A 15,449-nucleotide genomic window follows, 5' to 3' on the forward strand; every position below is an offset into this window, starting at 1 on the left:
AGAAAGTAATTCGACAATTTTTTTTGGCAATTCAAGATCTATTATACCTATATATTTATATAGATATTTTTCCTGACATTTTTTCAAGTTGTCTATCAGTGGGGCTTACTGAAAACAATATTAGACATGATATCCATAGTTTTGATATACTTGTGTGTGTGTATTATATATACCTGGTATTTTTTCCTTACATTTTTATGTTATCATGAAATGTTGTTGATTCAACTTTGATTATCAAGTCGTCATCGCTCCCTCTCTCATCCATTCCTGGCTCCTCAACTCTTCGTATCCACACTTCACAGTTTTCAGCGCATTCACTGACGCCAATAGTGTACTGTCCTTGATCAGAAACCTGGAGCAATGAAAAGGAAGATATTTAAAACAGAGGGAAAATAGGGTGGGGAAAAGTAGAAGACAATAATGAAGGAAGGAAAAGAAGGAGGAGAAGGAGGAAGAGAAGGAGGAGAAGGAGGAAGAGAAGGAGGAGAAGAAGGAATAGAAGGAGTAGAAGGAGTAGTAGAAGAAGAAGAACTAACAGGAGAAGAAGAGGAAGAAGAAGAAGAAAGAGGAGGAGAAGGCGGAGGAGGAGGAGGAGAAGAAGGAGGAGGAGGAGAAGAAGGAGGAGGAGGAGGCGGAGGCGCAGGAGGAGGAGGAGGCGGAGGCGGAGGAGGAGGCGGAGGCGGAGGAGGAAAAATTCATCATAAAAATAAAATCCAAGAAAAGACTTACTAATTCAGCTGTAATTCTTACCATTAAAAAGCCAGTCTGTTTAATAGTGTCACCATGTAACGTATAAGGGAAATATTTGAATTCAAATGTAGGCAACCCCTGAGATGAGATGTCAGGAGTCTTGTCCAACAAATAGTTGAATTTTAGAATAGAACTTTCGTTAGGAGAGATGTACTGATTCCATCGATAATTTAAAACACCGTGCGCATCTTTCCAGGAATCTTTAAAGAAGATAAAGATAGGATAGTGTATGTATCAATGTATTCTACTGAGTAGATTAAGGCAGAAGGGATGAATCACGAGACACAGCGCTGCAGCATTGATCAATTCACACACACGAACACACAAAAAACGAAACGAAACAAAATAAACGAAATCATAACAAGATATGGATACGAAACAAACTAAAATAAAACGAGACGCAACCAAACCAAAAAGAATAAAAAAGTAAAACAAAATCATAAAATGTGGGAACGAAACAAACTAAAATAAAACGAAACGAAACGCAACCAAACCAAATAGAATAAAAAAATAAAACGAAATCATAACAAAATGTGGGAACGAAACAATCTAAAATAAAACGAAACGAAACGCAACCAAACCAAATAGAATAAAAAAATAAAACGAAATCATAACAAAATGTGGGAACGAAACAAACTATAATTAAACGAAACGAAACGCAACCAAACCAAATAAAATAAAATAAAATAAAACGAAATCATAACAAAATGTGGGAACGAAACAAACTATAATAAAACGAAACGAAACGAAACGCAACCAAACCGAGTAGTATAAAACGAAATAAAACGAAACGAAACGCAACCAAACCGAGTAGTATAAAACGAAATAAAACGAAACGAAACGAAACGCAACCAAACCGAGTAGTATAAAACGAAATAAAACGAAACGAAACGCAACCAAACCGAGTAGTATAAAACGAAATAAAACGAAACGAAACGAAACGCAACCAAACCGAGTAGTATAAAACGAAACAAAACGAAACGAAAGATAGAAAAGACAAACAAACAAATTTTCTTACCAAAAGCGAACACATCCAGTCTGCATAATGATAACGACACATTCTCTCCTATCAAGCCAACTCTAACAGCATCAGTCTTAAAATCCAAGTCGCACTTTATCGTTTGTTGCCTAGAGTTCCTCGTGCTTACGTTACAATAAATAGATTCCCATGTGTTCCCGTCGTACAACGTGACGTTTGTTTTGAATTTCGTTTGAGTCGTGTTATCTTCTTTCCCCACAAACACTGTCAAAGTGTGGATGTAGGTTTTCTTTCTTAATTTCAACTCAATCCATGGATTCCTTTCCTGAAAAAGAAAAAGGAAATTGGCTTAATAATTAAAAGGTTATAGTAATACTTTGAGAATTGTGATTGGTTGATGTAAGTGTTCTAGTCACTTTGGGTCGGTAGATCACCACCAACATCACCACCATCATCACTATCACCACCACCATCACAAACATCTTCACCATCATCATTCACATTAACATCATACACTATAAACCTCATCAATCTCATCCCCATAATAACTATTATCATCACTATCATCATCAACGTCGTCATCATCATAATCATCAAAAACAACAACATCGTCATCATCATCATCATCTACACCACCATTACCGACAACAGCAATATCATTCATCTAAAAACCGAATATATTTTTCATCTGATTAATAGCTCCGTGGTTCTCCTAAGCTGTAAGCGCGTGTTTAGCTTTCAACTGAACCAAGATTGTAGATTACCTCCCTGACTCTCAATTCTTTAATACTGCACATGACTTACCATGTTTGAGTGAAAACACGAGCTTGGGTCATCATCAAGAGCCAGCAGCGGTGAAGATCCTTTGGCAATACTCGATTGATTGGTAACATTGGAATAGTCCACTCGAACTGTACAAAAAAAGGATTTTAAATGATTGATTCGATATGACAGGGATCGTTGCGAGATTCCAAGATTCCTCTTGGAAGGATCTGGAAGTGGCGCGCGCATTTTCTTTGCTCAATAACAGGATAACTGGAGAGCCCTGTGCCCTATTCCTGTTCAGATCAAACGATGCTAAGTGTTGATGGAGTCCCTGTGGTTTTGGCGGGAAATTTTCGCGCCTAACTACGCGCGCGCTCGCCCCTCCAACTCTTCGCCACTGTCATCACTTATGAACACTAAACGTAAACTGTGCTAAACCCTTACCCGAAGGATATCCGCAAGAAATGGCTCTTCTCTCCATGAATGGACGAAAACAGATACCCCCAACATCGTATTGACAATCAAGCAATGATTTTTCGCTACCGTTGCAATGACATCTTCCAAAGAATTCAGTTGCGTATTGACTGTGGAATGCTTTCAGGTTGAACCACGGTGATGCCTCACCGCGCATGCCTAGCATTCTGCATGCGACCGCTGACTCTTTCTCGCTCCACTCTTGACTGCATACTGTTAGGGTGAGGTTGCCTCGCTGAATTTCTATAAAGCCTTGGTTGGGAGTTACACCATGGATTAAACGAATACCTGTAATTAAGTAAAAAGACAGTACAGATCATTGATGATACATTGATTCATTGATAAGATATAACTAGCTAAAAACTAGTGTGAGCTGCGTCGGTGTTTCTAATGAAACAGTAATGATGAAAAGGTAAATTATACACCGTGAAAAGATGAAAAAACTTACTGACGTTTCGGACGCTAGTCCTTCGTCGGAGTAAAAGAGGTCTTAAAAGAGGTCCGAAACGTCAGTACGTTTTTTCATCTTTTCACGGTGTATAATTTACCTTTTCATCATTACTGTTTCATTGATTGATTGTACGATACGATACGATACGATACGATACGATACGATACGATACGATACGATACGATACGATACGATACGATACGATACGATACGATACGATACGATACAATACAATAAACTTTATTTAAGGAGGGTGACACAATTAACCCAGAGAGTTAACTAACACGTGGCCCTCTGGATTGTCATAATGTAGAACTTAGAAAGCGCCTAAACAACGCGAGATATGCTCGTTCTTCTCTTCACACTTTTTGTGCTTTCGTCACTTTCTGACTTCTGGGTTACTGAATGGAGCAGGGAAAAAGCTCTTTTATAAACACACACAAATATGTAAACAATTCAAACTACTGTAGTAGAAAGAGGGCATTGAGTAAACAAACTGCTGGACTATCGAAAATCAAACTGATTAGCTATCAAATGAACAAAACGTGTAAAGATATACATATAAAAACAAAAACAAAAACAAAACAAAACAAAACAAAACAGAGAGACTATATTGAAGATAATTTTAAAGTTCTAATTGGCTAAACTACTTACTGTTTTGTAATGAGTTGCTTGAAGAAACCACCAAAAGAACAGTGACGAGAAGAGCAAAAATATCTTGTTCCCTCATTGTCAGCCTAATGATTTAGTAAGTAAAAAAGTTTTATGAATTAAACCGGCTAATCACCTAATACAGTCAATGTCATTAACGTTGTCCACCGAAAAAAGACATTTACACATTTACACATTTAGACTAAAAGAAATATCACGTGTTTCATTATGTATTCTTTGCCTCGTGTGCGTCAGCCTGATCTTTAAATGTAACAAATTCAACTCGTGAATCGAAAATCCAGAATGCTCCGACCATTTAGTAAGGATTTAAGATGGAGAATGGTATTTCAGCGTTTGTTTTATGCTAGAACGTTCAAGGAAACACGTGGTGTTTCTTTTAATCTAAATGTCTAAATGTATAAATATGTAAATGTCTTTTTTCGGTGGACAACGTTAATGACATTGACTGTATGTTATGACAAGATGAGCAGGGTTTTTTGTGTCAACTTTGGCACTAAATTCCTCCTATGAAAACGAACTTGTTTTTCTTCGTCTATGAAATATCCCTTAGCCAGTCAAGCATACTATATTCGAGGCTGTGTTCCCCTCTTTTGAATTTTCTAGTTTTCAATGTGGTTAACTTTTGTTCAATTATTTACCGACTTTTTGGACTTTTTCTCGTGTTTTCTTGCACATAAATGAGAAGTCAAACAATTGAAAAAATAGAAAGAATACCTACTCGAGACTACTTAACCACAAATTGTTTCCTAACGCCATCTAAAGCCCGCCTCCAGCTGTCTCCTTAAGGACACACGTGAATATATGATATATTTTTAAAAACATCGCATTTACGGCAAGCGTGAAACGTCAGTTGAAAAGTACAAAATTCTTCAGAATATGTTAGTAAAAAGAATCAAAACCATCTTCATGTAATAGATTAATAAAATAATTCTTGTCTATGGTGAGAAGGTTTGCAAAAGGTAAAGTAAAATATAAGGGAAGTTATGAAAACGTGGTCATAGTGTTTGCTGTCAGTCGCAGGAAGAAAAAACCAATATTATTCTTAATGTTGCTATTGTTTTACGCACCTGTAAAAGGGGATGGGGCGAGACCTCTAGTAAAGATCACGTTTCGGTGACCGTTTATTGAGTTGAAGTAATCCATACAGCAGGACGTAATTTCTAAGTAGATTTAGCTTATTTTTTTGCTTTTTCCTTTTATTTTCCATCGATGATGGTAAATTATTTCTATGTTCTTACACAACACAACACGACACGACACGACACGACACGACACGACACGACACGACACGACACGACACGACACGACACGACACGACACGACACGACACGACACAACACAACACGACACGACACGACACAACACAACACAACACAACACAACACAACACAACACAACACAACACATTTGTGCCCATTTCAGACGATTTTCTCACTACTACACTCAAGTTTTTCTAGCCGTTCGAAGCTCTTCATCGCGTGCGCAAATTAGAAAGGTCACCAAGGATCAATGGTTACCTGAATACCTTACTTGAAATGGAAAAAAAAGCAATCGAGAGGTTGTCCACGATTTCACTAAGAAACCTTTAACTTTCACATTAAATATGGAAAACCGTCGAATGTTGAACATTGCTAATTGAAAGTATAAGGTACAATATTAAATATCGGATTCATTATAAGCAAAGTCGGACAAAGAATGGAGTACGTTGGAAAAAATTCAAAAAGCACAAGCTTGAAATATTGGTTTTTGTCGAGGATGGTTCATTTGATGTGTTTTTGTATAGGATCATTTATTCTCTGTCAGACAGGTGGTATGTTTTTCGACAGATAGGCATGCACGACCTCAAATAATTTAAAAGAGTTTTTACAAGTGTATTGGGTGTGGTATTATAATGTAGATCACCCCCGCATTGAAGATTTTCCTACGTTACTAGATAACTAGTCTACTAGTGTGATTAATTTGGACAGATTGTGTTTGCTGCGTCCCTTCTGCGTGCACAGCACAGTCAGTGTGGGGACTCGATGACGCGTGAACGTTAAAAGAACTCAAAAGATAAGAGAGACAAAGAAACCAAAGTAAAGAAAGAAGGATCAAAGAAAAAGAAAGGAAAACTGAGAAAAGAAACAAAGAAAAAAGAAAGAGAAAAAAAGCTATTTTGATGGGCTATACTCTATCGCTTCGTTAGCACTGTTATCTGGAAAGAATTTAATGGAGTACAATCCATGATTAAAACCAGATTTAATCTATCTAATTTATCTAAGCTCCTTAACATAATAAAGGAAAAAAGAAAATATCGCGTTACCTTTGGAGATTAGGAGCGGCCTTCCAAACGAAACCAGGCCGATTTTCTTTCTTTTTGCTGATTATTTCCTTTACAAAATGAATGTCTTCTCTTTTTTTGTGTGTGTGAGCTGAGCGTAGCTACAAAGAATGCATCCAACTAAATTAATTTTAAGTTTAGTATTATATATAGGAAGCCTTTTTAAAAGAAATGACGGTGAAATGAGATTGTGTAGATCATGATGGTTCAGTGTATGGACTGACAAGGATATCTAGCTAATGAAACTGAGAACGTTATCTGCATTTATATCAGTATTTATATCTGGGGGTGCTAGTCTGCTGAACCAGCGTCAGAAATCTTCGCACGGAACAATACTTTCCTTATATCTTGTTTTCTCATTTAGCTATACCGTCGCGGATTCAGGGCACAGCTTAGGAGTATGCATTTATTTACAGTTTGAATTTTTTCTCCTAGCTTTCCGCACATACACTCGTTCTCAAGCAATACAAGATAGATTTTTGGGAAAATACAACAATACTAGAAATGAAATTTAGCTCGTTTTTATAATATCGACATTTAGCTCGCTTTTATAATATCGAGATTCACGAAAAAATCTGTCATCACATCCAAAAATATCAATCGAGTCAAAATAGCCTCGAAAATCAAAGAGCTTTTATATCCTCGAGTGTCTTTTTACTAAGATATTGAATACTTAGCGGTTATTAACCTTACCTTGTTTAGTTAGTGACCCGTTTGAATATGTCTGAGAAGAAACAACTTGATTTTAAGTTTAAGTATGACTTTGCTGTTGCACGGGATCCTTATTTTCTCATTAAAAGTGTCATAATTTTAGCTCGCTCTCTCTCTCCGCCCCTCTCCCTCTCTCTCTCTCTCTTCTTCCTTTCTAGTTCTTTCTTTTTCTCGTTTTTTCGTTTATTCACACTGGATTCTCAAACTTAACAGCAAATTTTATAATTGATGCCTAGATAAAATCATAAAACCGATTCCCAAAGTTAAAATTAACACAAAATGATCATTTATCTTAATACTGACCTTGGTAAATAGCTGTCACTTCTGTCTGTCACAACGTTTCCCTCTCAATTTATGGTCTAATTGGTGACTTACCGACTTAGGGAATATATGCAGAAATATTACTTAACGATATCTATTCAATCTCGTTTCACATCAATACTGACAGTTTCGTTTCGATCTAAAAAGACTTTTTTTCCAATCTAATTCTCACGCGCGTATTTAATATATTAAAATGACGTTGTTTAGTTGCTCTTTCGCTGATTGGTCGGTCGCTTTTGTCTGCTCTCTTTGGATTGGCCAACTACCTGCCAATGTTATAAAGCTTTTTTTTTTCATCGTCTTATGGTCGGGAAGAAAATTGAAATTAGTATTACTAAACAGAATAGAATGCTGGTACAAATAGAAGCACCATTTGCTTAATTCTATAAATCAAACGTCTACAAATTAATTGGAAAGTTAAATAGTAAATAATAGTTTTTATCACTGATTTTTTTATGCAATCATGATTTAATCAAAAAAAAAAAAAAAAAAAAAACACTAGCGAGGTTTTTTTATTATTTTTAGAAAGATTGTCCGAAGACTGTTTCTCAACAGATAAAACCTCTCATTAAGACTAAAAAGTCAGTGACAAAAACATAATTTACTATACAACCTTGCTGCAACTTCAACATGATTTTTACAGTTCGTCAGTTATTCAAGTGAAATTTGCTTTTTCTCGTTTATGTGTATTTAATGCTTTTTTATAACTGCATTTTGATCTCTTCTTCTTTTCCCTTCTAAAAAAAGATTTAAAAAGGAAGAACTGACGAAAAAGATATTTCATTAGAGAGTTTTAGATTGACTTTTTTTCTCCCCGCAAACGGCAAACGTGACCACGTTTTCATCGTTTTCCTGTACTTTATTTTGCCTTTTACAAACCTTCTCACCAAAGACAAATATTCTTTTGTTTTTCTACTACTTGGACTTTATTTGCAATTCTTTTTAAGCTATTTAAAATAATTTTTAAATTGTCAACTGATGTTTCACGTTTGTCGTAAACGTAAATCTAAAACTCTCTATTGTAAATAATTTTTAATGCGCGCAAAAAGGCGCTTGAAACCGTTATTGTCAAATGGCTTCCTTTCCCAACCAATCACGAAGCACAGCAAAACCAAGTAGCCAATCACAATGCACGTGTTATGAAAACGCCATTTGGAAGTTCTTTTCTTTCTTTCTTTTTTTTTTTTTTACCCTGAATAAGAAATTGTTTCATAAATATAGCAAACTAAAAAAACGAGTATAAATGTTATTGTGAAAATAAAAACTCTGGGCTACATAGTAATTAGGATAATGTATAAATAGTGAGGGCATAATAACCTTGGGATATTTTTTTTAGAATACCGACGGAAATTGAAATGCAAAACACGTAAGAACTCCTGCTGAAGTGAGCGTTAATAGGTTCTACAGGCCATACGATATACGATAAGGATTCTGTCAAAAATGAATATCAAAATAAATGGGGACAAACTATTGAACGTTGAAACAATCTCTGGGCTGATCTACGTCTGGCTATGGCGATTAGCGCAACGTAAGTTTTTGAGGACTTCTGTCAAAAGTAGCTTTCAAACTAAAATATGAATGACTCGCATTTTGCCGGAGGCTGGAGAGGAAAACTTGACTCAGATCTCAAAGAAAAGAAGAGGCAAACTAAAGATAACGGTGTTTATAATAGCGATGATGATATAATGATAATGTCATAATTTTCCAAGTAAAGTGGCAGAAAAAAAAAAAAAAAAAAAAAAAAAAAAAAGAAGAAGAAGAAGAAGAAGAAGAAGAAGATTATAACAGCAATGAAGACAGTTATAATGAAATCTAGCAGTTATTAAGTTCAAGGCAAACTTGTAGAGGACAGTTTTCTTTGGCAATTATAAATTCAATAAAGTTAACATACTGATTGCTTTAGATTTGTGAAAGCAGATCTTTTATAAGTAAGAATGACGTACATGCGGTATTTCGGCCAAAGAAGGGCGCGAAACTCACACCCTCAAATCACAACGCTTGAATGAGTAAGAACGATATGAGGCATAGTTTTGTGGCACTAAAATGGCTTTTTGTTTTCGGCCAATGAAAGGGAGAGAAACTCAAACCATCCAATCACAATGCTTGAATAAGTAAGAACCATATAAGGTATAGTTTTGTGGCACTAAAATGGCTTTATATTTTCGGCCAATGAAAGGGAGCGAAACTCACACCATCCAATCACGATGCTTGAATGAGTAAGAACCATATAAGGTATAGTTTTGTGGCACTATAATGGCTTATTATTTTCGGCCAATGAAAGGGCGCTAAACTCACACCATCCAATTACAACGCTTGAATTAGAATAGACATATTACAAACACGGTAGCATACCATTCCCATTCATACAAAACCTGCTCTAGCTAAATACAAAAGTGTTGTATTTACACATGAAATGCGAGGCATGTTCTGTTAGAGCTATCTCACTGACCAATTTCTACTTGTCGTCAATTGTTTTCTGAGTCAGGGTAATATGCCAGTGAACTAAAACATCAACTTCTTCGCCAAACCGTGCACTAAAAATAAAACCATTAAGATTCTTTAGACTCCGTGTTTGTCCACGGAACTTTTCATGCTAAATCTCTCCCACCCGAGGAGGGAGAGGCAGATTTACGGACTGTTCCCTACCTCGATTCCGTACCTACACTACGCCAAACCCTTCCCAACAAAAATCTACAGAACAACTTTTCTTGAGGTCGCCCAATAAGACCATGCCTCATTGCAGAAATTGCAGGCGAATAGCAGTATTTTGGACCGTGTTGTGGTAGGTGGTACGGTGATCTATATAATTTGAGGTCCCTTCGAAGAAGGATCATAGCTGCTCTTACCTTTATCTCCATCTGCCCCTGAACTCAACTTTCGTTTAACAGGCTTCTCGTCTTCTTTATCTTTAGCAGAATTTTTCGGTCTTGGTAAGAATTTTGGCGGTGTTGGAGCCGGCTTGTTCGAAAAATACGGCATTTTTAGCGCCTAGACAAAACAAAAAAAAAAAGCAAATAAGGCGTTTTTTGTGTGAGATGGAGAAGGGGCAAACTCGTACGAAATCCGTTCTACGTAACTGTAAGGTTTTCCCATTTCAGACAGCGTATCATTCTCTTAAGAAGATTCTTTATTTGAGTTTATGTTTCTTTTCATGCGCAAACGTTTTTAAAAATAAATGATGCTCTAGGAAACGCCCGCCAAGTGGTCTGAAATGGGCGGGGCGGGGGGGAAGGCCCAATACAAGGCAAAGAGGTCTATTTGGAGATATAAAAGAATTGAGCTATTTGTCTTTCCTAAGCGAACTCTGGAAAATTTCAAACATTGAAACTAACTTTCAATTTGAATGAATAGTCCCTTACCTGGGTAGCATTGACTCTACCATTTGGATTACAGTCCAGTAATCTGTCCAGCAAGTCCAGTAAGTCATCACCAGCAGCGAAGAAGATATCCTTTAGAGGAATTCCAGGAGAGGATTTGAACTGGACATAATCTGGTAAAGATGACACACCCTGGGAAGAACAGAAAACTATTTGCTTTACTTTCATTGATATACCCTTCAAATTTTATTAGTACTTTGAAATAAACTCTAGGCTGATCTAAGTCTCGGCTATGCCTCATGTGCTTAAGCTGGGTTCTCTCATGCTCTACAGCTCCCAGTGTGTTTATATCACAGTACAGAGACATGTGTACATGTTTTATATCCCTTTAGAAACTATTCGGACAGTCATATGAACTATACTTACAGGCCATGTTTCTTCGCTTGGTGTCCCAAGAGTGTCAAATATTTTACTAAGTTGATCTAGATCGGTACTCCCCTGAAGAAATGGAACTCTTAAGAGAAGTTCAGCTAATATACACCCCTCAGCCCACATATCGACTCCTGTGCCATATATTCTGGCTCCGAATAATAACTCTGGTGCTCTGTACCACCTGGAATGCAATGCGGTAACAAAAAAATGAGTACAGGCGAAGCTTATAGGGCAAAAATTGTCATTTTCAATTAATGGTTCTATAATAAGGGGCACAGGTGGGTGGGGGGCAAGGGCGCCAGGGCTTTTTTCAGTTTGTTTTTATTTTTTGTTTTTTGGTTTGGTGTTTCGGGGGCAGTAACCTAACTTTGATCAGCCCAGAGGTTGTTTCAGGGTTCAATCTGTGAGTTAGCCGTGCCCTGACTTAGATCAGCCCAGAGGTTGTTTCAGGGTTCAATCTGTGAGTTAGCCGTGCCTGACTTTGACCAGCCCAGAGGTTGTTTCAGGGTTCAATCTGTGAGTTAGCCATGCCCTGACTTAGATCAGCCCAGAGGTTGTTTCAGGTTTCAATCCGTGAGCTAGCCGTGCCCTGACTTAGATCAGCCCAGAGGTTGTTTCAGGATTCAATCTGTGAGTTAGCCATGCCCTGACTTTTTTCAACCTAGAGGTTGTTTTAGGGTATTGTTAAAATTTGCACTTTTTTAGAGTACTGATCAACAGAAGGGATAAAAGATGTCTGTTGGCTTTCACTGATAACCGCCAAAGGAACTAAAAATATGTTTTGTCTTACCTTGTAACAACCTGATGTGTGTATACCTTTGTTGGACTACCATATGATCGTGCTAAACCAAAATCTCCTATTTTTAGAGTTCCATTTTCATCTAGTAGCAAATTGTTAGGCTTCATATCCTGTCATTAATAACAGATAGTTTCTGTTATAAACAACATTATTATTAGCAAAATCATTTATTTTAGCAATCATTTAAGGTTGCATAAAGCACTTGCCTGTCAACTCTGAATTCTCAGGTTTGATTCCTGCACATCACATATGAGTAGAGTTTGTTAGGTCTTTCCCTTCATTTGAGGATTTTACACTGGATTTCTGGTTTTTTCTTTTTTTTCAAAAATATCTAACAAGCAAAATTCTTAATCATCTTTGAGTTAGATGTGGCCTGACTTAAATCAGCCTAGAGGGCGTTTCAGGGTTTGATCTGCGAGATAACTGTGCCTGACTTAGATCACCTCAGAGGTTGTTTCAGGGTCCAATCTGTGAGTTAGCCATGCCCTAACTTATATCAGTCCCGAGGTTGTCACAGGTTTTTGATCTGTGTGTTAGCCATGACCTGAACTTGATTAGTGCATGCAGAAGTTGTTTCAAGGTTTGATTCGTTGGTTAACTGGGCCCTGACTTATATCAGTCCTGAGGTTGTCACAGTGTTTGATCTGGGAGTTAGCCATGACCTGTCCTTGATCAGTGCAGAAGTTGTTTCAGGGTTTAATCTGTGGGTTAGCTGCGAGCCCTGACTTATATCAGTCTTGAGGTTATTACAGGGATTGAGAAAGTTTCAAGTTTTTTTTAAAATACTGTAGCGTCACCTACTCTATGTAATATCCAGTGCGAATGTAAGTATTCCAGACCTTGTAATGTCATAATAGTAAAGCTCTTGATGTTTGCTGGAGTAAGTACAATACTAGTGTCTTTAATTAAAACCTACAACAGAGACACAAAACATGTAACTGATACCTTTTTTGTCTAAAATTATGCATAGTTACAGATTCAATCTCAGTCTCTTACATGTATGCATGGCTTTGAACAAGCTTCGATCAGGTTTTCTTAATTGGTAAAGAGCATGTTAAGATTTGGCTACAAGCAAAGGTTTTCATACAAAATTATGATTTTTAAAAATTCATATTTTGGAGAATTTTGAACTTACAGTATAGTACTTCCTTCAAGTTTCACCATTTTACTAAAATTTTAAAATGTCCTTTTTAGCTATAATCATTATGGTAATTATTTTTCTGTCCTGTGATTTTTGGAAACCCTTTGGAATAGGATGTTTGCATGATGACATCATTTGACTTCTACTACCAGAATCCCCCGGGGGGTACTCCCCTATATTCGCTATACGGGTATGTGCCGCCAAACAGGGTATGGTTTTCAGCGATTCTACTCTGGAACAGGGTATATAAAATCATGCTCGCTCTGGAACAGGGTATATGAAATCACGCTCTCTCCTCTCTGGAACAGGGTTTTCAGCGATCTTGCTCTGGAACAGGTACAAATTTCAGCGATTTTTACTCTGGAACAGGGTCAGGGTTCAGAGGGCTCAGCGGCACATCCCTACCCTAAACGGGCAAGGGTACCCCCCCCCCCCCCCCGGGCAGAATCCCTTGCACAAACTATTCTTATTAGAGGGGAAATAACTTAAAAAAATCAAAAATTAAGCAAATATCCATACCTCCTTATTGAACAATAGGGTCAGAACTCTACTATGGTGAGGAGGGTCTAAGTAGGGTATATGACTTTACTTTCTTAGGCGGATAGATGTTGATGACATTACACAATATTATTCTATCATTTATATTATATTATTATACCTCTAAGTCTGTTTCCATGAAATCAAAAACAAGACTGATGTTTGACTTATGACCAAATACATCTAAAAGCTGATAATAATAAATAAATAAATAATTGTTAGAATTTCTTTTGCTAATCTGGTGGTCAATATATTTATATTTAACAAAATGTTTTACCCCAATGATATTGTCATGCTTTAGTTCTTGAAGTAACTTAATTTCTCTCAAAGCAGTTCTGTTGATTCCTATAACATCAAACGAGGAAAACATTAACCATTTATTAGCTGGGAGCTGTCATTTATTTGCATGATCATAGATCCATGAAAAGGAAAAGAGGAAGTGGTCCCGAGGGGGTACTCCCCTATATTTGCTATACAGGCACTTGCCGCCAAACAGGGTATGGTTTTCAGCAATTATATCACGCTCACTCTGGAACAGGGTATATGAAGTCATGCCCTCTCCTCTCTGGAACAGGGTATCTATTTTTGCAATACCGGAAAAGGGTATGGTTTTTAGTGAATAACTTGCTCTGGAACAGGGTATGAATTTTAGTGATTTTACTCTGGAACAGGGTCAGGGTTCAGAGGGCTCAGCAACACGACCCTATCCTAAACAGGCAAGAGTACCCCCCCCCCCCCCCTCCAGGGAAGTGGTCAAAATAGTTGGGCCACAATCTCCCATATATGCAGGCTTATGGACCAGACATTGGCCTAGGGATTGCTTCTCATCTGCATGTCTGCATGCACATCCTATATTCATTCTTCAATTGCACTCAACATCATTGTGGCCTCTCGGGGGAGCATTAGTACCATTTAACAAAAGATTTCTTATTAGCATCCATTGTGAACAGCACCAATATGGCTGACATGCTTTTGTCTCTTAACTCTTAGATATGCTTGCAACCTATCAATTGGTATGCAATCTAATGTTACCAACATAACTGGATCTTATATCCTATTCTGCATCAATATTTTATTAACCCATTGCAGCAATTACCAGAGCAGCTCAAATCAGAAGATAAAACAATGTTCAATAATAATTATTATACTGTTTTAATAGTCCAACAAGTTAAGCTGCGTTGGGAATATGCTGCAGTACAGGTAGCTATTGAAAGTGCCCTCACCATCTTTTGCTTCAGCTCTGTTTCCAAGTTTTATCTAAGTTGGGGGAAAAAATGTAATATGAAAAAAATTACACTTTGCAAAATAACACAGGGTTCCCATTACTGCATGTCAGTCCAACAAATGTCAAATAAGAATGAATACTTATTATCTTATAAACCTTACTTTATCCACTAAGACATTTTACAGCTAGGCTTTGTGTAACATAAAGTTAATGAATAAAATATTTGAAAGGCTTGAGGATTATATTATATACGTTAAGACTTTCACCTTTTTCACAGCTACAATTCGACCAGTTTCTTGGTCTTCTGCTTTAAAAACAGTAGCAAACTACAGCAAAATATAACAGAATTATATACAGTACAGTAAAATGTAGCATAAGCAAGCAAGGGCTGAGGCATTTACCTGTCCTTCGCCCAAAAAATCGATCTTTTTGTATCTTTTTGAATGTGCCTTGGATTTGCCCTCCATCTTGGAAAGTTTGACTAAACTCAACCACAGGTAACCCAAGAAGTGTATGGTTTACTAAGGTTCACTCAAAATTATAGAAATATATTTT

At 37.0% G+C, this 15,449-nt stretch overlaps 2 protein-coding genes across 2 annotated transcripts in view; both read right to left on the bottom strand.

Annotated features, from left to right (window-relative positions):
* LOC116306113 (uncharacterized) overlaps positions 1-7,695 on the bottom strand; it is a 28,509-nt gene extending 20,814 nt beyond the window's left edge. Inside the window, exons 1-8 of the mRNA XM_089037193.1 lie at positions 7,105-7,695; positions 6,394-6,512; positions 4,074-4,156; positions 2,939-3,256; positions 2,534-2,640; positions 1,769-2,054; positions 751-950; positions 192-352 (exon numbers count right to left, since the gene is read on the bottom strand). Coding sequence (XP_088893319.1) covers positions 192-352; positions 751-950; positions 1,769-2,054; positions 2,534-2,640; positions 2,939-3,256; positions 4,074-4,149 — 1,148 coding nt within the window. The 5' untranslated portion in view covers positions 4,150-4,156; positions 6,394-6,512; positions 7,105-7,695. The remainder of the gene's footprint in view (positions 1-191; positions 353-750; positions 951-1,768; positions 2,055-2,533; positions 2,641-2,938; positions 3,257-4,073; positions 4,157-6,393; positions 6,513-7,104) is intronic.
* Positions 7,696-9,282: 1,587 nt separating this feature from the next.
* Positions 9,283-15,375, bottom strand: LOC116306127 (cyclin-dependent kinase 7). The gene is made up of 11 exons (XM_031716172.2): positions 15,296-15,375; positions 15,161-15,220; positions 14,893-14,926; positions 13,947-14,014; positions 13,791-13,859; positions 12,793-12,903; positions 11,983-12,101; positions 11,187-11,373; positions 10,803-10,952; positions 10,290-10,431; positions 9,283-9,977 (listed from the first exon to the last, which is right to left on the bottom strand). The coding sequence occupies exons 1-11, from the start codon at positions 15,359-15,361 to the stop codon at positions 9,946-9,948; spliced, it is 1,038 nt and encodes a 345-aa protein (XP_031572032.1). The 5' UTR covers positions 15,362-15,375; the 3' UTR covers positions 9,283-9,945.
* Between the last annotated feature and the right edge of the window lie 74 nt (positions 15,376-15,449).

This window comes from Actinia tenebrosa, unplaced genomic scaffold (assembly GCF_029948245.1).
Source record: "Actinia tenebrosa isolate PJP-AT-01 unplaced genomic scaffold, QUT_ActTen_1.0 PGA_scaffold0__85_contigs__length_37466705, whole genome shotgun sequence".
In the NCBI taxonomy this organism is placed as follows: domain Eukaryota; kingdom Metazoa; phylum Cnidaria; class Anthozoa; order Actiniaria; family Actiniidae; genus Actinia; species Actinia tenebrosa.